Source organism: Bombus pyrosoma, linkage group LG7 (genome assembly GCF_014825855.1).
Source record: "Bombus pyrosoma isolate SC7728 linkage group LG7, ASM1482585v1, whole genome shotgun sequence".
NCBI classification, from domain to species: Eukaryota; Metazoa; Arthropoda; class Insecta; order Hymenoptera; family Apidae; genus Bombus; species Bombus pyrosoma.
The window spans coordinates 2,666,502-2,693,281 of NC_057776.1; the positions used below are offsets into that span (position 1 = coordinate 2,666,502).

At 31.2% G+C, this 26,780-nt stretch overlaps 1 protein-coding gene across 1 annotated transcript; it reads left to right on the forward strand.

Moving 5' to 3' along the window:
• The first annotated feature begins 7,477 nt into the window (after window positions 1-7,477).
• LOC122569860 (aminopeptidase N-like) lies at window positions 7,478-23,553 on the forward strand. Its single transcript, XM_043731515.1, has 12 exons — window positions 7,478-7,564; window positions 7,989-8,528; window positions 8,861-9,316; window positions 9,851-10,034; window positions 10,329-10,488; window positions 16,110-16,191; window positions 17,866-18,215; window positions 19,855-20,132; window positions 20,823-21,016; window positions 21,631-21,936; window positions 22,036-22,114; window positions 22,945-23,553. Exons 2-12 carry the CDS (start codon window positions 8,047-8,049, stop codon window positions 23,155-23,157), a joined length of 2,784 nt encoding a protein of 927 aa, XP_043587450.1. The 5' UTR covers window positions 7,478-7,564; window positions 7,989-8,046; the 3' UTR covers window positions 23,158-23,553.
• The last annotated feature ends 3,227 nt before the right edge of the window (window positions 23,554-26,780 follow it).

Here is a 26,780-nt window from a genome sequence, read left to right on the forward strand (position 1 = left end):
AAGCGGTGAATTTATAATAAAGAAGATTAATAGTTAGTTGGGTTATGACTCGGTATTCTTTTCCTTTATCATCCAACCCTGAATTCTACGTGACAAAGTCAAGCTCTATAAAATTGAAACTGAAATTGAAATTGAAATTGAAATTAAGATCACAATATCGTTTAAATAAATTATTTTTCCATTTAAATGCCTGAATACTCTTTATAGAAAATGAAAGGATGCATTATTTAGTATATAAAAAATTAATAGTTATATTTAAAATAAATAGAAGTATAAAATCTTGTAAGCATCGCCACTTCCGGTGTCGAAGCATACACCAGGTTATTTACTATTCGAAACAATTTATCTTTGCCTAATAAAATTCGCTTTATCCTCAACCATTTTAAAGCTACACAAGCTCACGAAAGTATTCAAAGACTTTTGGATATGCTTTACAAATGTGTTATGCCTGTTATACGAAACATTTTGAAATTTCACTAGTGTTACGTAAAGACTCAGGGAAGATCCATGCAATGGCCCTTGGGTCGCGTAATTAAGGTTCACCCAGGAGCCGATGGAATCGTAAGGACAGCTACGGTGAAAACGGCAACGAGTACCCTGGATCGTGGTGTCAAACGACTGGTTCCCCTACCCTGTCAAACCGAGCAAGACGAGTCGGGATAACCCCGAATAGCGGAGGAGGTGGATAAAAGGCCCCCCTGATACATAAAATTTGATCGGTGCCCTCTCAACGGGGGGAGGATGTTACGTCGCGCCAGATGGGCCGTGTGACGTCACTCTGAGTCTGGCCGCCAAGGCCCCACATACCGTAATTCCGACCTCAATAAACCTAAGGACCCACCATAAACCTAAGATTTAGTTTAGCCTTTAACATTATGTTTAATCCTGTTAATGTTTCGGTTTATAGCTGGTTCTTAAAACAGTCCTTAGGCTTATTATACGCTCTCAAAAATCACTGAGGAATCGAGTATTTGCATAACGGAAAAACTGGGTTCTTTCAGAAACTACGTCACGCACAAGCAACGGGGATAGTTACCCTCTCTCTTTTAATACAAAACAATACAACCGAACTTTCCTCCGTGATTACATGAGAGCAGACAGACAGTTGATCTTCTGGCTCACGTTCTGTAACCATTAAATTCTCTTTGTCCATATTGTATAGTAAATTGTTAGAAATATACATATTCTAGATTCTGTTACCGCGGTGTTGTATTAAACCAACCATCCCTATTATCTTAACTGAAATCAGGGGATCGATCAAATCGTGGTTTCGATTATTATAGTCGTAGCGGGAATTTACGACTTCCGTTGACGTGATATTTCGCGAACGCGTCTCCCCGCGATTGGTCGAAAATACAACTAGTGTTGTTATGAAATTCGACTGTCATGGTTATATTGAATAAAGTTCAAAACAAACTTAGTAGTATACTGCATATAGTAGTAGTATATAGTACAATTTAAAAGTATAATGTATATAGAAATTGCAAAAGATTAAGTGAAGGTAGGTACATATTTTGCAAAGAATAGACAAAAGTAAATTATCGATTATGATAAACCTCAATATTCAGTAGAACCATCTTAAACATACATAATATAATAACTATTATATAAACTATTTATGTGGTATATGAATTTTTTTCCTAAATATGTATATATGTTTACAATAAATACCTTGTCTATATACATTTTGAGACGGATTTCAGATTGTACCAACATAATCATGATAACTGTGCCTCAATATAGTGATAATGAAATTTCAAGATGTTTTATATAACACATAAAATATTGCCCTAAAAATTGTATGCTAGATGTACGAATAATTTCATAACCCAGTCATATAAAGTATATTTTGGACCAGTTGAATAGGATACCCCGTATAATAGAATATACCAGTTCGTACTCAATTAAAGAGCATTTTATTCTCAAAAAGAAAATTGTTTAAAAGTAAAGTCAACAACGGAGTTCAAAATGCCAATATCACGTAATTTTCAACTATCTTACAAATTTAATTTGAAATTAAGTTAATCAGAAGCAGCCTCTGTTATCGTAATCCATTTCGAATAAACGAACTTATTTTTAATCAGTTTTTAACCTGAAATATTCTCCACAGGTATCTCAAGATATCAATATCTACTGTACAAAATGTTCGTAAACAACAGAGTATAATGATAGTGAATCTATTTTAGATGGGAATGTTGAGAATGTAAATCATGTTTTGGAATTTGTTCAGTCGAATTTACAGAGGACCATTAAACTGTAAAGCATACTTATCTACATTTCACGAATCTTTGTAGTCATACAAAAATACTTCTGATCTTGATTATTTCAAGTTGCGAATTTGTTTGCGATAAATACAAATTCCTTTTTGTAGAAGAGGATACGATTTTGTGGGAAAAGTGATAGCGCCATCGGGCAAAGAATGACAACAGCAAAGCAAACAGAAATGGTATTGCTCGTATATACATATTCGTTTTCTGTGTATTTCAACAATCGAATTATTCTATTGTATTTTCTTATATATTTTATGGTATTTGCAGAGAATTATTTTTTATGTATTTCTCCAAAATATTGTTTGACAGATACAATTTTACTTCTAATTGGCCTTAAAGGTATCTTTACTAATAAGAGAAATAAAAAAAAAGAATTTCCATTTTGTAATATCATTTCCCATCAATCCAAGAATCATTTCCCAATAAGCCAAAAAGAACTGATATTTCTTTATCTTATTTATATTATATATCTATTTCGATGAAAATATTTATCAAGGATTTATACCGTATTATTCATATTTTGATCCTCATAAAATATTTGTTTCACATCCAAAATTTTATATTTGCAAGAAGCCTGCAAAAATTACTTCGAAAGATACTTTACTGAAAGAGACAACTGTTTCTGAAAATTAATTAGAAAGTTGCCTAATAAATAGTAAAATTTTAAGAAAAAAATTAAATTACACTTTAGAGGGCTCAATTTATTGATTCTTTTTCCGATCTTATGGATCTCGACGTGTTTCGAGTGAAACACAAATTTTAAATAACTCTATAGAAAGGTAGTATCTTCTCAAATCTTCTTTGAATCGTACTGCAAATTTTTGGAACATCCGACTGTATTGTAATCGTAGCATTAAGCTTCTTTCAATTGCTAATATTTTCCTAAAACATCTTATAGGATCACAGGAAAATATCTTATAATTAGATTAGTTAGTTTATAATATACCAAAATATGTATATAAAGTAACAATAATAGAGTATTCGTTATAATTTTTAGTAAGTAACATAAATCTTACTTATATCCACAAAAATTTTAATTTGCATTAAAGTTTGTAAGTAGCATAAAAAATGATTAAAAAGTTTCTAATTAATACAAATCCTAAAATCAATCCTTTCGATGCAAACATAAAAGTCATATTTATGCATAATGAATCGATATACTTCTCAATACTCTTTTCATCTTCTATCTCTGTATTATAACCTACATTTTCTATTTCTTATCAATTCATCACATTATTTATCAGTAAAATGTAAGTAGCGTTGTAAGGTAGATTAATATCTTTTCATTTCCACAAAAAAAAAAAAAAAAAAAATGCAGAAGTCAGGTGATCAAGTAATCGTTGTACTGAACTTCTTGTTCTATGTGTTTCTCACTGAAAGTTCGATTTAAGACTAGAATATCTAATTCCTGCAGTATACTTAAATTGTAAAACAAATTAAACTGAAATCCGTTATATTGACAAATTTAATAGTCTTAATGTTAAGATTTTAATAAGCATTTTGAATCTTACGCAAGGTTTACTTCAGTTCTATAAGTACTTACAGTAATGAAAACAATGTGGTGAATATAAAACTTGATATAACATCGAAAAGATTGATTCTAGAACCTATGTTGATTAGATATTTTGTATTGCTCTCGACGAATAGTATATGCTCGAAAAATCTTAGAATTGAAGCTTCTTTTTAATAACACTCTGTATATTGTTACATGATTGTTGATTTTTATTACAGTTAAGTACGCTTATTAAAATATATTCCGAAGAACTAAGGTGAATATTGGATACAGCAAAACAGGTATTATCTGTGGCCTTGGAAAACGTGGAATGGATTAAGAAAATCATGCCCAGTATTGCTAAACACTTTAATTAACGCACCTTACGGTAATTAATACTAGACTTATTAATGAAATGAAGGTCATTAGGGTTCTTAGTGAAATTATTTGTATGTAATTGTGATGATTCCTTTTCCTAAATGAAGAAAGAATTTAATAAAATTATTGTATTTATATAGAATAAGCTTTTACAAAAAATGATAATTTGATTGTATTGTATGTTGTATAGTATTACTAAATGAAATTCATATACTTAACAAAAACCAGTGAATTAATAAAACAAATTCGAATATTCATCATCAGAACGCGTTCATTCTTATTCTATCATTACTTCATAATTTACTTAAGAAGCAGCATTCCCCAAATATTTTTTAAACCTTGATCACTTATCTTCAGTGACAATATGTATCTGTCTCTTCATAGATGTTTATTTAACATCAAATAATAAATACAATTCTTGTAGCAACTGTAATACAAAGATATCGAAAGATTGTTCATCGGAAACTGAAGGTTGGTGTGTTATGATTATGGATTTTGAAAAATATTATTTAACAACGAACGATTATGTCATTTAGCTGGAATGTGACTGAGCATTATGTTAAATACAAAATTTATTAGAACATAATAACTATTTTATATATGTCGGGTTATCATTGGGGTTAGGGGCGTATAATGAATCTTCACGTGAATTGGCCATCGTTGTTATGTACGATAGATGATATTTTACTGATACAAATGTAATTATTACAGAGTTTAACAAGTAATAGCGGCGACTAGATAATCGATATGTTGATGACAATGAATTTAGGTTCGATAACGAATCCACGGTCAACGGGATGACGAATGCGAATCCTGCCACAGTCTAAGTTGAACTCAACTTACTGATCCACGATTCGGGTGTGTCTCAACATACTTGCCCACAATACAAGTAGAACTTATCTGACTGAATCTCAGTCCAAGTGGAACTGCCCTTGTATACTCCTCTGCGTACCTCTCCGTACACCTCGGGTCAATCTTTGTTTTTTTAAGGAGAGTTATATAATTACTCCATACCTCTGTTAGGTACACGTCCCTAACCGTGGCTACGTTCAGCGACCCGTTATGTCACTTCGAGCCTAAACCCATTGTCATAAATCTCGGGCACCCATACTCAGATTAAATCATAAACAACTATTTCTCAGTTTTATTATTTAAGTGCAGCTATAATAAAAAGACTGGACTAAAGTATTGGGGACCTTCCCAAACATTCCAAAAGAAAGGCCCCGATGTCCTTTCATCTTCGACGTATATGACATAATAACATTAAATATTAACGAACAGCGCTCTATCCTCTTGTACATCTCAAACAGGAAAGAATTTGTTTTATCGCATATTCAGTCATTCAATACATCATACGCGATGCGTTCGTCTCATGGTGTTTTTCTTTTGTCTTCCTCTTTTTCATTCCTTGCTCGTACAATACAGATGTACATACAACCATTTTCTAATAGTGATAAATTTTTCTGAATAAATCACTTGAAATAATAAAGATTCAGGTAGTAGCCATTGCATCCGTGAAATAAATCATTACTGAATTATCAGATTGTTGATATCTGATACAACCAATTTAAATTAAATATGTAAATAAATATAAATGAATATATTATATAAAATGAATATATATGGATAAAATGAATATATTATACTAGTCAAATTGCAGATTTTTATGCATTTATATGAAATTTAAATCTGTGAAAATGGCCAAAATGAATTTATATATATAAATGCAAAAAAATATAAAATATCTAAAACGGAGCACTGGTTGTAATATTTAATAGATGAAACAGATTTCTATTTGGATTTTATTCATTTACTTGTGTTCATAAAAATATAAATTTGCATAAAAATCCACAATTTACAAGGAAATTAATCGGCATGAAGAAACGACCATAATTCATAATTTGCGTATAAAATTATATGAAGAAAGAACGATTTAAATATAAAAAAAATATATTTCTGATGTAATAAAAGAGGTCTTTTTATATTTTAGAGTTCTTCAGCACTAGAAAATTTGAGATATCGATGAAATGTTAGTATTTATTTTTCATTAATACCTCGTGTTTTACATTGCTTTACGCATTAAAGACCAAAATTGGGCGTTTACGTACTATTTAATTTATACACTTTTTAATCCATTTAAATTAATGAATTCTATTGATTTCACATTGTAATTGTAAGAAGAAATCCCAAGAATATTGCCCAATATCTTTTTCTGTTGAAGTTGATTGATAGAGGAACGAGTGGATGAACATGTAATAAAAAATATATTGAAATAAGTATAGGTATAAATATAAGTACATATATAGTGTATGCTGATCCAGCACCTCAGTCTCTCTATATTACAATACAAAAGAATATGAACATTGCCAAAAAAAGTTAACCTTAGTGTGTAACTCTACCTGAAGGCTACAAGAAACAGCAATAACAATCTACATATAGTTTTTTGTTTTTGGATCTTGTAACCCAAAACAACATTTATATTCAAGGGCACAATAATATGGACCTCTCCCTGTTTTGAATTTATTTGCTTTACTATATTCTATTTTCTTTGTAACAGCAGTCACGGGCATACAAAAAAAAGATGTACAGTTTTTCTTAAAGTAGTTACTTCAACGTTTTCTTTACCATTTCATTTGCTACCTAAATATTATTAGATTCTCCAATTTTGAGAAATTTTAAAAAGTTTAAATATTGATAACACTATGATAAATTCTTTTTCTCATATTATAGGATTTCTCTTTGTGCTTTCGATTTTTTTAAAGAATGATTGTTGAAAATATTGCGTTACCTCATTTTACTAATTGTTTCTCAATCGGTTAATTCCATAGATGAGAAATTAATGACTCAATACCCGACCGAAATATTGTAAGAATTAAACATTAGTACGTACAACTCGAAAAGTAAAACATATTTCTTTCATAGAATAATCACGATAAAATTTATTTACATTATCTACTTTACTAAATCAAGATGGAGAATTACCTAACATAATATAATAATTCAAGCGATATTGACGATAAGACAGAGCCAAACGAACTGAACTGCTAAGAATTTGCTAGTATCTTGCGAATATCAATGCTTGTACAAACAATCACATTAAAGTATTGCATTGTAATTCATCGCAGTATCGGCAAAGCCTTAGATTAAAATGGATTACAATTAGATTACAATTGAACGTTTCGAAGAAATTCCGTGAATATAACAGACCATTTTTTGGTCACTATCCGACGATATAATAACTTCGATCGGAACAACACGTCAATTGATAAGATTAGGAAAATTAGATATATTTTTGATAATAGCTCGTCCATGCGTGCCTTATAAAGCATGAACACTTGTAGAGGTAGGCTTTCATAAGGCAATCGTTAACGTGTAACTTTCTAGCTGACATTTTACGTAGCCGACTGAGCGATTGATTTGTAAGGTATGTTGAGCTAATGACTGACGTATTTTTCCGACGATTTCGAGAAATTGTTACAAAAATATCAATTTTTATATCGATCGAAATATGAAAGTCATAATGATCAGAGCTATTAAGGAACCTATTACGTTTTCTTCTTATCATTAAATCATTCGATGGATTACACGTATACGATTCCATCTATATTTCTTACGGTATTATCTTCTCATTCGTATCTCATAAATATTTGCAAGTGAGCTGAAACGTCAGATACGTATGTACATTGAAAATCTATCGCAGGTTGCAAACGATTCTGGTGTAGTATTTAATTACATACGTCCAAATTAACGTCTCGCGTGATTTACAAGTAAAATCGAGTAAAGAAATTTCATCAACATTCACGAGCCGAAATAATAATATATAATAAATAATATATTTTACAAAATAGAAAATAAACGAACTGTGGGTCATCCAGTGGATGCGCTTGTTTGCCGAATCGATCCAAGATGGCAAAAATATTGATACTCTTCCTTATCAATCTGATGTTTACGAATCTCCTACTTGGAGACGTGATTGGAGACTCTCAAATCGACGATCTAAGCTATAGACTACCAGTAGAAGTCAAACCAAATTTTTATGAGCTAGATTTGACAGTGAATTTGAATTCAAATTTATCAGAAACAGACTTCAAATTTACCGGTGAAGTGAAGATCGACATTGTAGCTGAAATTCAGGATGCCCAGTCAATAACACTGAACATGAAGAACCTCACTATAGAGGATATTGCCCTGTACGATTTAAATAAAACCGCTATTTATGCGAATAGTGTTGCATATGACGACGTACGTGAATTTTTAATTATCACGCTTGATGACAAACTTAAGAAGGGAAACGAATACTTTCTTACTGTGAGCTATTCTGGAGTCTTGAACGATCAATTAAGAGGATTTTACAGGAGCAGATCTGCCGACAAAAATGGCAATCTAATGTAAGAATACCTTCTTATATAGTTTGCAAGTAATCTCTTAGATAAATTTTTCATTTTGTATTCATTTTATAATTTTTCATTGATATTAAAAAGAATTTTGATAATATCGAGTATAAGAGCATGATAAATAAAAGAAACCAATACAAGAAATAAACGCTGTTAGGAAGTTATGTAATATTATTCGATATTAGTTAAATTATTCATTTTGAATTGAATTGGCCAGAAAATTTTGCACGCCATCATTTCGCTTAATAAAACGTAAAGAAAAATTACGACTGACTGTTGCATTTTCTCGCTCATCTTTTTGCTCGAACTTTATTTTCATGTTGCAGGTATGTGGCTGCGACTCATTTCGAGCCAACTGGTGCACGGTTAGCGTTCCCTTGTTGGGATGAGCCTGCTTTCAAGGCACGCTTCAACATTTCTATAACCCATCCGAAATCTTACCATGCGATTTCGAACATGCCTCCGTTGCCAGTTGAAGAACTAAAAGTGGAAAACGACATGAAGACAACAAAGTTCAAAACAACTCCACCGATATCCACTTATTTAGTGGCATTCATAGTCTCCAATTATGAATGCAACGAAGATGGCATGTTCAGAGTGTGTACTAAGCCACAGGCAGTGAATCAAACATATTACGCCTTAGAAAAGGGTAAAAAATTACTAAACGCTTTAAATGAATATACCGCCATCAATTTCACCTCTTATGTACCAAAAATGGATCAGGTATCGCTGAAGGACTTTTCGCCAGGCGCTATGGAGAATTGGGGTCTCGTCACTTATAGGTAATTGTTGCAGCACGTAATCAATCAGCACGTTGATCAAGATCACAATTCGATTTAACAGGTCAAAGTTCAAATTTCAACGGCGAACTCATCGAATGTTCGACCAAAGCGTATAAGAGTTTTTAAGAACGGATGATGAATCAAACATATAACATACCAGTAGAGTTTTAATAATGTGCTTTCTTAAAATTAGAAATTTTATTTTTAAGAAAACCAAATGTCATGGTTTTTTGCCTACATGAGGTTTATACATATGCACATCCAGTTTAGAAATCTGATTCATCAACGAATAACGTTCACAATTGCTAAGCTACCGTTAAACACATTCTTTTAAATTGTCCCAAATATAAAGAGCCTCGCCTTAGATTTAGATTCCAGATTAAGAAAATTCTAAGTGCAAATCTCAGTGACAGTAAATAAATTTTAAAAATAGTCATATCTCATGTATATATGTGCAATTAATGCAATATTGAAATCTATTTAAAAAATGTTATATTTTTGATGGTGGACTTCAATCGAAACTTTTCATTTCAGGGAGTCCGCTCTCCTTTATAAAGACGGTGTTACCACAACTCGTACGAAGCAAAGTATAACTACGATTATAGCCCACGAATTTACGCATCAGTGGTTTGGAAATCTTGTTAGTCCAGAATGGTGGACGTGGATTTGGTTGAACGAAGGATTTGCAAGCTACTTTCAATACATTATTACTCATAAGGTAAGTGTAATAAATGTGTCTTCTACTTATATTCTATTAATTTGTTATAAGGGAATTGTTATAAACTGGATAATAAATTTTTGTTGCATTCAAAATTTCAATTATCAGTTGCTCATATTTTATATAACTATTAATATAGCTATGCATTCTATGTATGTTTCTGACCCCTACATCAATTAACAACTAATATATCTTTCACCATTAAATTCTCGCCGAGAACTTTACTTTAACGTACTCTTAATACTTTAAACGTATTCTTGTATTATATCTAGTACATTTGTAATATATTTGTAGATACTACCCGAATGGCGATTAGACGAAGTGTTCGTCGTTGACAGCATACAAGGAAAAGCTTTCATTGCAGACGCAGGCGAAAATCCGCGTCCCATGAACAAGGACGCGAACACGCCTCAAGAAATTAGTAACTTGTTCGACAGTATTGCGTATCAGAAAGGTAAGAGATTTTCTCATTGTTATTAGAAGTAATTCCCAATACATATGATCGAGAATATTAAGGGCAAAGTTCGACGCAACATTTTTAACATCAAATAAAAAATATAAACGAATACGATGTGAGCTTCAATAATTTCTATTTATTGGCCAATGCCAAGGGCAAGAAATAATAGGTACCTACATATCTTATCAATTAATTAATATATTAAACCTTAGGCTTAAACATTATCAGGCAAAAGATAAAAGGTGAAACTTTCGACGATAAATAGTTGGGAGTCGTCCTATAACGGATCTGTTTGTAATTTTTACAGAATTTAAATTTTCACATAGAATCATCGAAATAAAATACACACACCATTGCTCATGAAGTATAATACATATACTATAATTCGCCAAAATATATGAGCTCGTGTGAATATATTATACAAAACAATATATTTTACATTTGAAACTTCTTTAGGCATTGTCATGAGATACGATTGTCATGATTATATCGGTACGATTTATAAAAAGATCTTTTGATAAAATATTTAAATAGAAAGTTACAAAATATTTATTACAAGTATACTTCGCAAATATTAACCAAGTATTCCAATAGTCAATTATTCATTACACTGTTTACGCTATTCATTAATTTTTTACGAGTAATAAGTGTATTTCTTGCAATAAATTTCTACTAATCATACTTTTGAGATAATTATAAATTTTACCAATATAATCAGGTAGTTATGTTTCATTAATGAAATTTCAAAATGTTTCGAATAACGAACACAATATATCCATCCATAATTTTCAAAAATTTTCTACGACAAGTGTTCACATACTTTCATGAAGCACTTTAAGTATACGGACACCTTAGCCAATTTGCAACAGAAGAAAATTAATGTTAATAAACTATGTAAGTAAATGAGTAACTTATGATCAAAAACACATATCATCTTTTCATAAATATCTCTCAATAAAAAGTAAAATGTAATTATTCTCCTTAAAGTTCACCAACAGTATTGTAGGATCTTTACCACAATTAATTTATTTACACTAAATGGATTAAACAGGTGTTGGTTAAACAGGAAAGGGTGGTTATTTAACGTGAATTATATACAATAATATATTATAATTTAGACAACTAAATAGTTAATTTGCAACTCTCGTCACCACGGATCCAACGCTCTCTCTTACGCGGACCACACTCTCTCGACAACGCAATTTGCACTCTCTGACTTCTCGATTGACACTCTTTGACTTCTCAACTCACACTCTCTGACTTCCCAACTAACACTCTGACTGTTAACCCTTAGAGTGCTGAATACTCGGAGCCTATGCCATCCGCACGGACGGCACGCTGCCAGCGCTGACGATCGCTGTGGACTGAATACTTTTTCGCTATACTGAACTCTGTTGATTGACTATTCAAAGCGCAAATCGTAATAAGTTATAGTAATTCTTTTGCACGAGATTAAATGATTCAAGAGCGTAATTTTTTAGTATTAATTATTTATTATAAACATTGAAATTTACAATAAACAAGAATTTTGGTAGTAAACTAGAAAACAATAAACTAGAAAACTAAATTTAGTAAATATAACACAAGTTAATAATTCAGTTGTGTGTGAAAAATTTCAAAACAATTATCGATACATAATCCGACATCGCATTTTCTGCAATCGTATCGCGTGTCGTTCCTTCTCTTATTTTTCATATAAACAACACATTTTCTTCTTGATAATTGTGTTGTGCCGACACGATTAGGGGATTTTGATGGAAAATGCCTATCAATTAAACGAAACGGTAAATCCTCAGACTTTCTCTTTCCTCCTCCTGCCATGCTTCTGCGTTGGGAATATTTTCGTAAAATGTCTCTTATCAACGCTAAATGAAATTTATATAAATTAAGTAGGCGACTGATCTAACGGTAGAAACCCGGTAAAGATATCGTTAATATAATAATAATAAGTTCGCCAGATATCTCTTAGGCCTTTCGTCCACGATACTACAGTATATTGAAATTTGAAATATGATAAGAACTATTAGATTCGAATAATTATTGCTTGAATAAATTATATTATAAGTTTCAATTCATTCAATTATATTGTATGGAAAATCTTTTCTATTTCATTTACGACTACAGCTACAGACTACAGACTACATTTACATATGTAGATAGTTTGAGGATAAATAAGCTCTCCATAATGTCTTGGTAAAAATTTTTTTGAAATATTGTATCATAACCGGTTTCACTCTACAAATCAAATTAGTTGATTCCATACCTACTAGTTATTTATAAGTAATTTTCCTGTCATAATAATATAATACTAATACAGAATGTCGTCATTATTTATTAACACATAATTATTAATTGTGATACTCTAATTAAATTGCAGGATACTTTTGAGTGCTAGTGGAGATACATTAAAATGGCGTTGATTATATTTCTTGAATATATGATTAGTATGGCAATTAATTGATTAATTATTAATATTAATAATTTCTATGAAGAATAAACGTTCAAAGAGAAGAATAACAACTTACATAGCGCAGATCATTGAAACAAATTAATACTTTGTCAATAAAAATATGAGGAATTTTTTAAAATATAAGTACTCAACTTGTCTACATCAAAATTGGAAAAAGTAGGTTCACTGAATTGCATTAAATAAATTCTTTAATGATAAAGTCGAAAAGTGTTTCATGAAAATGTACTACTAATAGAATATTTAAAAACAGCAATCTAACACAAATATAATAATGTAACATTGTAAATAGCAAGCTAGCTTTTTAATAGAAAAATGGACGTAGATTAGATGTAGAATTTCTTGAGGATTGTAGATTAATTAATTTACTGACTGTTAATTTATCCCTGTTAGTTTCTTTTTTTATTTAATTTTTTACATTCATAATTTGTCCAATTTGGACATTTGGTAGAATTTTTTAGCTGTTTGATTATCATGTGGGTGGCTACCCCCAGCGGCATACCATCTTCGTGTTTGTTAGTAGGTGTTTCCTTTTCAGTCTTCTTTCTATGTTTGATGTGTTGATCGCTTCCGCAGTCAGCCGGTTCGGGTGTGATGCTATTCTTTCCCTATACTTTTCCGCGCATCTGCTAATCTCCTCCTTGACCGTTGGTATTCCCAGGTCCTTCCGAATGTCCTTGTTTCTAACGTACCATGGAGCGTTTACTATTGTTCTAAGAATTTTAGCTTGTATTGTCTCTATTTTGTGTATATGGCACATTGCTGCTATCCCCCATAATGGTATTCCATACGTCCAGATTGGTTCTATGATCGTTTTGTATATTTTTAATTTATTTTCTATGCTTAATTTGGATCTTCGACTTGTTAGCCAATGCATTTTTCTCCTTGTTGTCTGTATTTTGTCTATTAGAGATTTAATATGCTGTTTCCACGTGAGTTGTGTATCTATGTGGAGTCCTAGGTATTTGACTTGCCCTGTTTGTATTTTGTGTGTGCCGTTCAGTAGGATGTTTGGTGGCATCTGTTTTCGCAGTGCGAATGTAATATGGTTGCATTTGTTAGGGTTTACTTTTATTTGTTTAACTTACAGCCACTTTTCTATTTTTGTGATATGTTCTTGTAGTAATGTAATTGCTGTTTCTGGGTTAGTGTCCCTGACTAGTACAGCTGTGTCGTCCGCGAATGTCAGTATTTTTCTATTGGTAGTAGTTGGTATGTTGGCCGTGTATAGTGTGTATAGTATTGGTCCTAAGACGCTTCCTTGCGGAACCCCTGCCTTGATGTCTTTAATTTCAGAGTATGTGTCCTTGATTTTTATTACGAAGGTTCCGCTGCTTAAGTAGGATTTTATTAATTAGTATATTTGCTCCGGGAATTGTTTTCTGATTGTTTGTAACAGGCTTTCGTGGTTTATTTTGTCAAATGCTTTCTCGACGTCCATAAAGAGGGCTGTACAGTATTGTTTGTTTTCTAATGCTAGTATTATTTCATTAATGAGCCTGTGCATTTGCTCTATCGTGGAGTGTTTGTTTCTGAATCCAAATTGGTGATCTGGTATTAATTTCTCCTTCTCTATTGTTGGTTTTAGACGGGCGTATATTATTTTTTCTAGTATTTTGGAAAACACAGGAAGTAGTGATATTGGTCTATAAGATGCTGTTTGGTGTGGGTCTTTGCCTGGTTTAGGTAGCATTACAATCTGTACTAGTTTCCATGGTTTAGGATAGTATTGGATTCTTAGTATTGCATTGTATGTTATTGTCATTAGTCGTATCGCTTTTGGAGGAAGGTTTTTCAAGATTTTAACATTGATTAGATCGATTCCTGGTGCTTTATTTTTTTTTGTTTTTTCGATTATGTTTCTGATTTCTTGTGCTGTTGTTTTAGGTATGGTGTATTGCTTGTCAGTTGAGATACTAGTGGTTGGCGCATCCTCGTCCGTATGACAATTGAGGTTGCTGTTGTTGATATTATGTTATTTAAATGTGTTACATAGGTGGTTGGAAAATTCTTCAGCTTGCTCTTCGTTGCTTCTTGCCCATGTGTTATCTGCTTTTCTGATTACTGGGACTATTTTTATTGGTTTCTTTATTTTTTTCGTGGNTTTTCCGTAGGGAGTAGTTAGAGTTCTCGTGTACAGAGAGTGTCTCTATGAACTTTGTGAATTCGTTATTATTGTGCTCTTTTATTTGGTTTTTTATTTGCTTTGCAAGTTTGTTTAGGTGTTTTTTGTTTTCTCGTGTTCTATGTTTTTGCTATTTTGCTTTCGCTTTTCTTTTTTCTCTAATTTTTTCAAGGATGTCTCCCTGTTCTTATGACAGCATTTTCTCTAATCTAATGAAAATAATTTTCCAGGCTCAAGATGTTAATGTAAAGATGAATATCACAATCGCTGAATTTTTCAGTTTCAAAGCATTAGAAAAAAATTAATAAATTAGAAAAAAACATTAATGATCAAAATGCGTTATTTGCTAATAACATTTATAAGTTAGAAATTTATTGCACACGTCGCATACAGAGTTAACTGGAAAAGAATCCTACCCACTGTTTTATTGCAATATATTGATATTATAAAATCTAAAAGATATAATTATTATAAAAGATTTTTACCATTATCATTTTCGCTTTCCAAGTAGTGCAATCGAATTTGAGAACAAGGATATTTATTCAAAGACTCTACAATATTATTATAAATATTGCTCCTTGTAGTTAGAAGATTATCGTGTAATTTAAAAAAGAATGGTATAGTCGACAATGGTCTGCGTAATATACATATTTACATGTGATGGAACAGTAAAGGGTCAAATTGTATATCTTTTATTGGTGAATTTATTCAAAATTTTTAAATAAAACATATGAAACGTACGCGACTCATTTGGTGAAGCATTTCTTAAACATAAGAAATGCTTAAATTGAAAAGAATGTTTACTATTTCTCTTTCGCAATCCTTAATAGCAATTGACAAAACTAAAAATAAAAAAAACAAATTAGATGCATTTACAGATGTATATCATTTGATCCTCGAAGAAATCTAGATACTGTTTACATCTGCATGTTTTGAATAATAAATAATAAACATAAATAATAACTTCTGAATAATGATCAAACCAATCAAAAAACCAATCCTTAATGTATATCCATATCTTTGCAGCGGGGTCAGTTATTCGAATGATGTCACACATCTTGACAGAAAACGTTTTCCACGAGAGATTAAAGGAATACCTCAAGCAGAAGTACGTATATTTAAGTCATTTATATGATATATGTGTCGAGTTCTCGTTGGGGTTAGAGGCGTGTAACGAATTTTCATTTGAATTAGTCATTGTTGTTATACAATATACATGATATTTACTGGTACAAATATGATTATTACAGAATTTGACAAGTAACCGTGGCGATTGGATACTCGAGATTAGCATGACAATGATCTTAGGTTCAATAACGAATCCACGGTCGACGGGATAGCAAATGAGCTTTCTTCCAAAGTCTAAGTCGAACTGAACTTACGTGTCCGCAATTCAAGTGTAACTAAACTTACTTGTCCACAGTACAAGTAGAATTCAACTTACTGCCACCAGTGCAAATGAAACTGCACATATATACTCATCTCTGTACCTCTCTATACCTCTTGACTCAACTATATTTTTGAGGAGAGCTATACAACTATTCCATACCTAGGTTAGATAAAAACGTCCATCCCGTAACCGTGGCTACGTTTAGCGACCAATTGTTTCACCTCGAGCCTAAGTCCACCGTCACAAATCTTGGGCAAACATAATCGGATTGAATCATAAACAACTAATTCTAAGTTTTACTATTTAAGTACAGCTATAATAAATAGTCTAGACTAAAGTATTGGGGATCTTCCCAAAAATTCCAAAAGAAAGGCCCCGATGTCCTTCCATCGGAGCCTTCCCTTTGAAACTTTGGGAAAATCCCGTAACCCCGTAATCTAGATTATACCATAGCCGTAATTAAACAATTGTGTATATATATATATACATATACATATACATATACATATATATATCGAGAATATATATATATATATATATATATATTGTGTATTGTGTCGGAGATGAAAGAACACCGGAGCCTTTCCTTTGGAATTTTGGGAAAATCCTCTAATACTTTAACCTACATTCTATCATAGCCGTAATTAAGCAATTGTTGTCATTCAATCTGATTGTAATTGTTCGAGATTTGTGATAGTGAGATTGGGCTCGAGGTGACACAACTGATCGCCGAACGTAGCCACGGTTACGGGATGGACGTTTTGCCTGACGGAGGTGTGGAATGGTTGTATGGTTCTCCCTAGAAATGTGGTTGTGGCGGCATACGGCCTCGAGAATGGGCCTAGCCACATGTGATTTTGCCTCAGAGGTGTCAATATAATGGGGCACACGTTGTATTAATAATCAAACTTCAGGTAGAAACTGCCTAGCAACGGCGATTGGAACTTTCTCGATGCTTCCAACCAGTATATAACAAACGAACGCAATCGTAAAAAAAGGAAAATTTTCATCAGTCTATTATTCGTGCAGTATATACCGAGCGTCCCAGCAAACGTATTTTGTGCTTCAAAGTATTATAGGTATAGTAAAAAGTTATCCCGTTGACCGTGGATTCGTTATTGAACCCAAGAACATTGTCAATAGCATCTCGTGTGTCTAAACACCTACGAATAGGAATACGACAAAAATTTTTAGAGTATTGTTCAATTACTCAAAAAATAAGATTTTTGTCACTGTGACTCTACAGTCATATACACTTCCCAAATAAAAATTAAATATTTGTAAACATTTTTCATTTAGAAGATATTTACATATGTTTGTTATTGGTTTTTCAAGTTTTTGTCTTTTGTTTTGCCTACAAATCATATTAACGGGAGATAACAATTCTTGCAGTGCAAAGAATGTTGCTAATTCGACAAATCTTTTCGAGCATCTTGGAAATAATAAAAAATGGGATGGAGCTTCGTTCGGGAAAATCATGGACGGATGGGTGAACAACGCAGGATATCCGGTTGTGAATGTGAAGCGAAACCATGACGATGAACTGCAGTTAAGTCAAGAACAATTCTCATTTTATGAAACTAAAAATGACGTAAACTGGTGGGTGCCTATAACTTACGTCAACTCGTCTAGCATGGACTTTAATAATACAGCTCCAATTCTATGGTTAAAACCAGGCCGCAATGAAACGATAAAATTTAGTAAAGCACAGGGGTGGATTATTGTGAATACACAGCAAGCAGGTGTGTAATATTGGCTATATTTAAAAATGTCTAGTATAGTAGAATTATGATTATCATCATCAATTAATGGGAGATTTTGGGACGATTCCTTGTAAGATTAAAATATAACAATGAAATCAATACATTTTCATTGTAGGGTTTTGATCCTATTTAGTTTCAATATTTACAGAATACGTAGTTGAAAATATAACCCTATTAAAAAGTATAAGGCCATTTCCTTGCAACTAATAAATTACAAGAACTAATACTAATACAACAGTAGTAATACATGAAATAACATATTTCTTTTTAGGTTTTATTGGGCGCTATATTCGTCACATTATCTATGATTTCGCATAATTTCTACCCAACATAACATTTTTTCGAACTTGTAACAAATTGAATATAGTTTGAAAATAGTTTCAAAGCGGAAAGTTATATCTACAATATAAAACAAACCATATAAAAATTCAAGAATTCCAAAGATCTAAAGAATTTTTTTATTTATATGGATGAAATACGCTGAATATACATATATTGAAATTTATTACTATAGGTTTAACATCAATAACTTTCATTTTAGAATGAAATATGCTTAAAAATAATAAATATCCTGATACGATTAATGAGAAAAATAAACAAATGGCGCGTTTCATGGTTATATATTTCGAATAATCAAGCTTCTGTAGTATAACTATTGTAGTGCTAGAAAGACTGAATTAAAAATTTCTATACTCATATACACGATCAAATTACTGACCTTGAAACAAGAATTTAAGAATTAATATTTAGTCGGTGAATTTTCTAATTCTTTATTTATTTATTCACTATTTTTCCTCTAATAAAAATTAAATTGTCCATTTTTAGTACCATCTTTTGCCCTATAAAACTGTAAATAGAATATAAGTGTTTTTTTAATAAATAGATTAGAAAAAAATTGAATACATAACTGTTTTGAGACTATTAACTAAAACATATGTAATACAAAATAATTTTAACTTTTCGAATGATAAACTGATGCTTAAGTTACTGCGTAGAAAGAAACAAACTATTTTTATGCAGGAATTTATAGTGATTTAATTACGCACCAATAATTGAAACTTAAATTGAATGAATTTTTAATTTAGTTAATATAGTTGCTGTGAAAACTTATGAAATCTTTACATAGTTAGTAACAACATGTTTATGTAGTAGTTAGAAACAACATGTTTATTATTATTCAGCTTTGTAAGAATTGCAAATTTAAATTTCGAGCTAGGAAGCTTACAAATCCTGAAAAAGTATTCTTATAAATATTTCAATACAATAATAATTATCGTAGCTTTAAAGGTCATAATAATTTAATATTTTAATATACAAATCAGACAATTACAACATGTTCTTAATTTATAATTGCGTTATCTGAAAAATCATCAATTTTTAATGGTTTAACTATTTTGTAAAAAATTTCAAATATTTATTATACTGTAAAAGTATATCTCAACGTTATAAAAATATGTGTATGCATTATATTTATAATTAACTAAACTTTTTGAAAAGTGTGCAAGATAATTAAACCAACCGTTATTATAAATATATCTGAATTGGTCTAATCTTTTACAAGATGAATAACACATACATACTTTCTTTTTTTAATTATTAGTTGCTCGGTTTGTTTTAGGTTATTATCGCGTGAACTATGAGCCAGAAATGTGGAAACTGTTGTCGATGCAGCTGAATTCAGATAACTATGAGAATATCCACGTCGTAAACCGTGCTCAGTTAATCGATGATGCCTTAAACATGGCTCGCACTAACCGATTGAACTACACGGTTGCATTGACACTCACACTTTACCTTGAAAGAGAAATAGATTACGTGCCTTGGCAAACGACCTTCAGGAATATGGAATTTTTGCACAACATGTTACGTACTTCTGCACAATATAATAATTTCATGGTATACATATATTTATGACATAATATGACTTAAAGAAGCCAAATATTTTAATTCATAATTTCTGATATATTTTACTCATTTTGGTAATTGTATAGGTTATTATATAAGTCGAGCAGGTATGAATTATTTTTCCATAATAGTTATATTAATAACGGCTATTCTATTGGTGATAGAGAAATTGTTTTTAATTATCTCTAATTTATAGAATTATTAATTTAGTTTATTTTAAAAATTAAGTTTTTAATTGACTAAATAATATAGTAGTCATATATTATTATACACACGATGAAAAATGGCTACAAGCGATCTTTTCTAGTGTAATTTTTGTCCAATCATTCTATGATAAGCAGACTCCGAATATTTATGCAAATTCATATTTTTATGAACACAACTAAAGGATTAAGACCCAGACAGAAATTTAATTTACCTATTAAATACTAAACCGAGTACTGTACTTTGGATATTTTATAGATTTTTGCATATCATGTTCATTCATAATATTTACGGTCTTGCACGTTTTTTATTTTAAAACAGACAGTAGGCAATTTTACACAAAAGATAATAGGCAGAAAAAATTGAATTCACGTAATAAGAAGGATGCGCATATTATATTCCTTCCGAAAGATCTTTTTGATCTAACGTAACCAATTTTTCTATTTCTGTTTAAATAAAAGTTCAAAATCGTTGCAGAGTTATATTCGAAAAATAATGAAATCCGTGACGAAACATGTGAGATATAATCCGTATCAGGAAGGCGAAGAGCTCGATATCGTGAAACTTCTTAGGGTAAACGCAATGGAATGGGCCTGCAGAGCTGGCGTTGCCGAATGCAAAGATTATACCAACAGAGAGTTCAACGCATGGTTAAATAATTCCAGTAGATCGTAAGTTGCTATTTTTGCTCTCACTTGATTCTTTTTTAATCTTCCCTACCTTTTATCGTTGACTTATTCACAATAAACGAAGATTTATCGATGGTGTTTATCATTTTCAAATCTTGCGATTATATTGTTTTCCAATTGTTAAACGCAAATGCATTTTATCGAATCATGACGATTGCTATAATTATACGAAAACTTATGTATCACGCGATAGTAAAAGTTAATTAAAGAATATATATATGTATATATATGATATTCTCTATATATTAGAATGTATATATATACAATATATAAATATATAATATATAATATGTATATAATATAAATTCCCGCCTGTATTCCGTTTTCTATATCATTTCCGATCGCTAGAATATTTCTTATGATTGAGAGAAATAATCGTTAATTAGTATGCGTTATTCCTGTTTTCAATTGCATGCTAAAAGTTTCTTTGAAACATTAGAAACCCTTTTTTTTTCGATTGAAACAAAAGCAAGACGTTGAGTCACAAAAAATGGAGGATCGAAGCAGAATTAAATGATATTGCCGATATTGAGATAGTCAATATGTATAGCGCAAGATGAATTTTTTTAACAAAAAAGTAATTACTTTATTTACAGATTTGACGTTGACTTGAAAAACAATGTTCTCTGCGATGGAATAAGATCTGCAAATAAACAAGCGTGGAACTACACTCTGACCAAATTGTTGAAAACGAAGGACGAAGTCGAAAAAGAGAGTTTACTTTCTCTCTTGGCTTGTTCCGAGTCAGTGTATCTTCTGAAGGAATACTTGCACATGTCCATTCAGGAAAACGCAACTGTGACATTTGATAATGCAGTTCAAAATGTAGTGTCTCGGAATGCAAAGGGTGTCAGCATTGCTCTGGAAATGCTCACTAGCAAAGTTGAGGAGATAAAAAAATTGTAATTGACAATTGGAATTGTTTTCATCGTTGAAAATCCGATCAAATAATATAGAGGCGTGATTGTTTCGGTATAATCTACAGAACTTGTTGATTTCAGGAACAAAGCCGAAGACGTCATCGAATCGAGTGCTGACATAATTGCAAGCGCAATTACAAATAAGGATCAATTTGTACAGGTACGATAACGTTTAATTAAAATATATTAACTTTGAAACTTTATTTTAATTCCTTTACTTTAATTAAATGCATTGGTCGGTCCTTATCACGAAATGAATTTTAACAAAGCCGCTAATGTAATTTTTCTTCTTCCTTATGGAAATATGCTCTTATTGTCTTTCTCATGCGTTTCCTTTGTCTGATCTAACTTATAAATGTTTTCAATCATTTTTATATGACAAGAGTAGAATTTAAAAGGACAACATGGCTAATCAATATATTTGACGTATACTTTGGTTATGTTCTTACAAAGAATCGTTAGTACAATAGCCAACAGTGAAAAGAGATACAGAATGAATCCGAAGAAAACTTATACGAACAAATGTTTAAACGTGCTATTCACAATTGTTGTAGTATTAGAAAGTTTCATAATTATAATGTAAAAGCACATGCAAAAAATATGATGAGTTGATATATCAAAAGATATAAAGGTCCTCAAAATAGGTAATAGATTTATGAAATATTATAAATGATTATAATGAAGGACATATTCAAAATTATAGCATTCAACATTTTATTAATATTCAATAACTAGTTATTGAGATTTATAATTGCAGATTATATTCCTTCCTTGTGGTTTTCCATTATATAGTAGTAACTTAAACTTCATATTAGTAAATATATCTATAAAAATTATGAAATTTGCTTGGTACTTAAGTAGTTAACAATCGTTTGTTTATTAACTTTTGAACGAGTAATCTGTATGTTCGCCTAAGCAGTATGTATCATTTTGAGTAAGTTTCTCCAGTTATTAATAATTAATAGTATACAATCACTTTTTACTTGACAGTTAACTATGTTTTTGACGAAGGAGAGATTAAACCCAGACAATCTTCAGTCTATCTTATTGAAGGCAACAAGAAATTTGGAATGGCTTAACGTCCATCAAGAAACCATTGAGAACTGGTTGTACACTCACAGGGACTATTTCAACTCCTCCAGTTCGCTGACGTTTGCAACGCTTCTCATTATATTCTCAATATTTATTACCAGATTTTGCTAAAAACTTATTCGATTGAACTTTAATTAGAATGTATCCAATTGGTTCATCGAGCAACCGAGGCGCATAAAAATACAATCAAGTATTAGAACAAATCGAGAATAATCATCTGTATAGAATGCATTAACACGATCATGGAATCAATGATTCGATAGAGAGATATAATATACAATTCATGAAGATTTGGAATATTTTTATAATTTAATGTGATTGTAGAGAAAGCTATTTGGTCCAAATATACTTTTATATTACGTTAAAAAATATATAATAACGAGTGAAATCTTAATGTCGTTCCGGATTTACTTATTTGATTTGTACAAGTTACTCTATTTACAATAATATTAACAAAAAAAAGGAGTATCATTATAACATAAAAAATAAATAATAACTTTAATCGTATGAAGCTGTTTAGAAATATGTTACATATTAATTAAGGTGTATAACTTGTATAGTAAATGTTCTTACATGCGTCATGCATTGGCGCAATCATGTATGTATATAGGTATTATGTCATTTACTTGAAACTCCAGTTAGTGTTTAATAACTTAATATTTTATAATATTATAAATAATATTGTAACTGTTTGAATATAGATATATGATAAAGAGACTTAAAAATAAATAAAGTATTGAGTGACTTTTATAATTTTATATTTTCGCTCGGAATAAGACAATATACATGTATAATTTTAACCTTTTGCCTTTATCAGCCTTGTTAACTCTGGCTGATTCCAACTTCTTAACTTTTCAACTTGTCCTTGTACTACGTGATTTCCGAGATATTTCGCAACAATGATTATGGTATAATTGCTAATGTAACGATCTCTTATACAGAGTGGATCGGAAATCATAAAAATAACCGGGCACGGGATAAATCTATATGAAAAAATAAGTTAAACATATAGAACACAAATTTTTCATATGACGCTTCGTTTCAGAGACAATCGAGTTTGAAAATTTGTCAAGCATACTTCAACTGGACTAATTAATACGAGATTATCATACATGTAAAAATCAGTTTAAAATATTAAAGAATATTTTTCCGTTTAAAATCTCATTTTCAAGAAAATAAACTTTGAACATGTTTAATTACGAACTGATCTGATACACACGCATGACACATTTTCAAATTTATCTTTCTTGAAGAAACAAAGAATCAGATGAGAAAATTTTATTCTACATTCTTTGCTTATTTTCACATGTAGTTTAAACCCCTATCGACTATTTATTATTCTTTAATCCGGGAATTTTTCCAAATTTAGATATACTTGTCAAATTTTCAAACTCGATTTTCTTGAAAACGGAGCCTCGAATGAAAAAGCATTATGCCAAAATATTTTCTTAGTTTTTTATGTAAAATCACCCCTTGTCCCGTTGTGCTACGATTTCCGCCCTAACCTGTATGATAATAATTGCAGCAAAATATTTAAATGAGAATAAATTAAACTAAAAATAAATTAAAAAACGAGAATTATAAAAATGAGAATAAAAAAATTGATATTTTTTAGAAAATAATTTCCGGGAGAAATGGATAAAGCAAGGGGTGAAAGTAATACTTACCTTTGACGGTAAATCCCTTAGTATATACATTTCTTTCGTTCTGCAAGTGAAATTGATTAAATTTGTTATAATTAAAAAATACCTATAATAAAAGTTATATGTGTATAATATATCTTTATTAGAATATGGGAATTGAAGGAGTCCCCGTCGAACCTTCGTAGAGATAAAACGTGTTTACAAGCAAGTATCAGCGAGTAATAACGGAAGTACAATCAGAGGTGTTTAAACTGTCAATAACTAATCTCATTAGAGCAACAGCTTTTTAATTTCATCGTTAACTTAAAAAAAAAATAAAAAGGAGAACTGCAACTGTCTCTGATTACGGAGATATTTGCAGATATGTTTTTAGAAATATAGAATCGGCGACAACAAAATTCCATCTTACTACATTCTATGTAAAAATGGTGCAGCAAGTCCAATATCCTACAAAAGAAATTGAAAGACCTTATAGTGCAACAATATACAGTGGCGATAAATAATATAGTCTACTCACTATTGGGATGAATTTGACCTGATCTAACGGAACTTTCTTGGATAAATCGCTGCCAAATATTGTAGAAAATCAACATTTCGTGTTGCGCCACCTGAAAAGTTTATGCTAAGTTCGTGGAAATTCAATATAGCAGAAATTACCACTTTATTTGGTACATTTTTTAAAATACCTGCTCTAGAAACGCACTTTGGTACAAAAAGTTTCATATATTTTTTGTTCATAGTGACTATAAATTTAAAACAATGTCAGATAGAACACATGTTCATATGAACCTTTTTCATTATGCCTCTTCTTCACTCATGAAGTCGGTCCCACATATTATGATACATTCTCTATAGAGGTAATAGAATATATGTATTCACACTATGTAAGAATACGATAGAGCATAAAGTAAATTGACGCCATTTTGCGTAAAATAGTAATAAATCATCTAGTTTATTTTCATGAAATTAATACTATTATAAATAGAAGTAAATCACAAAAATGGAACTAATTCTTCTTGTCTTCAAAACAGAAAGACAATGAAAAATCTAAGGCACTATTTTTATACTTGCCTTCCTTTATCCTTCGTAGACTAAATTTTATAAAATACAAGTTAACATATCTACTAAATTATTAATTTTTCGACATAGATAGGTTGATAACTTTTCATGGGGAATGTCAAGACGGAACGATTAATGTATTAAAGAATATATAATTTCATTAAAAACAGTAAAGGTGACCTTCATATGTCCTCTATGTTTCTACCTACAATAGACTATTGACATCAAATTATGCATTCCTAACTTAGCTTTTGTTTGAAACATTTTTCAGTATCATGAATAATCTCAGAGATATTTACAAGTATCGATTTGAATGGAATAATAGAAGTCTTAGAAATTAGTAAAGTTATACTTAAGTCGTAAATTAGTAAAATTTGGAAAAGTTTTCAGTGGATGTTTGGATTGTTCTGCACGACATATATAAACGAGAAATTATTTTTGTAACCTTATCTGGAAAATCGACAGGCAGGATTAACTAGATAAGGTAATTCTGTTAAGTAAATAATACTTTAATTACCGGTATAATATGCCGTCTTATATCTGGATTAACCAGATTATAAATATCCATTGTTTCTTTTCAGTTGAAAACCTTTTTTACGAACAGATGGAATTAACAAGGTTTCTAATGTACATTATCGTGTACAAGCTCCGACAATAGTAGAGGAAATAACCGCGGAAATTCTGCATTGGTTCAAAAGCAAATAAATATCATAATATGATCGTTACAGATTGTCAAACGGCCTCAACGATCCATAGCCCGGGCGCGTCCACTCTCGTATCTAGGCTGGTGCGTCAACTATCGAGCAGGGTCTGTCAAACCTGGAACCTAAAACGCCAACAGACCCCGGCTGCGCCCCCCCCCCCATCAGCCTAGAATCAGGCGATACTCTGCTGGAGAGGCCCCATGATTGGTTTCCTCAAGAGACAGCTTCAGCCCCAATGCCACTTCTGGGTAGCACGTCAGAGCCGAGTCCGGAGCCATCGAGTCTGTAGCACCCCGTCATACGCGAGGTCCCAGAGGAGTGGGCCTAA

What these genes read in the sequence shown, in the direction of transcription:
- LOC122569860 (XM_043731515.1), top strand. Translation starts at nt 8,047, where the DNA reads ATGGCAAAAATATTGATACTCTTCCTTATCAATCTGATGTTTACGAAT. An exon ending in AATACATTATTACTCATAAG is followed by an intron (nt 10,035 to 10,328) that starts GTAAGTGTAATA and finishes ATATATTTGTAG; the next exon opens with ATACTACCCGAATGGCGATT. An exon ending in ATAAGGATCAATTTGTACAG is followed by an intron (nt 22,115 to 22,944) that starts GTACGATAACGT and finishes TTTACTTGACAG; the next exon opens with TTAACTATGTTTTTGACGAA.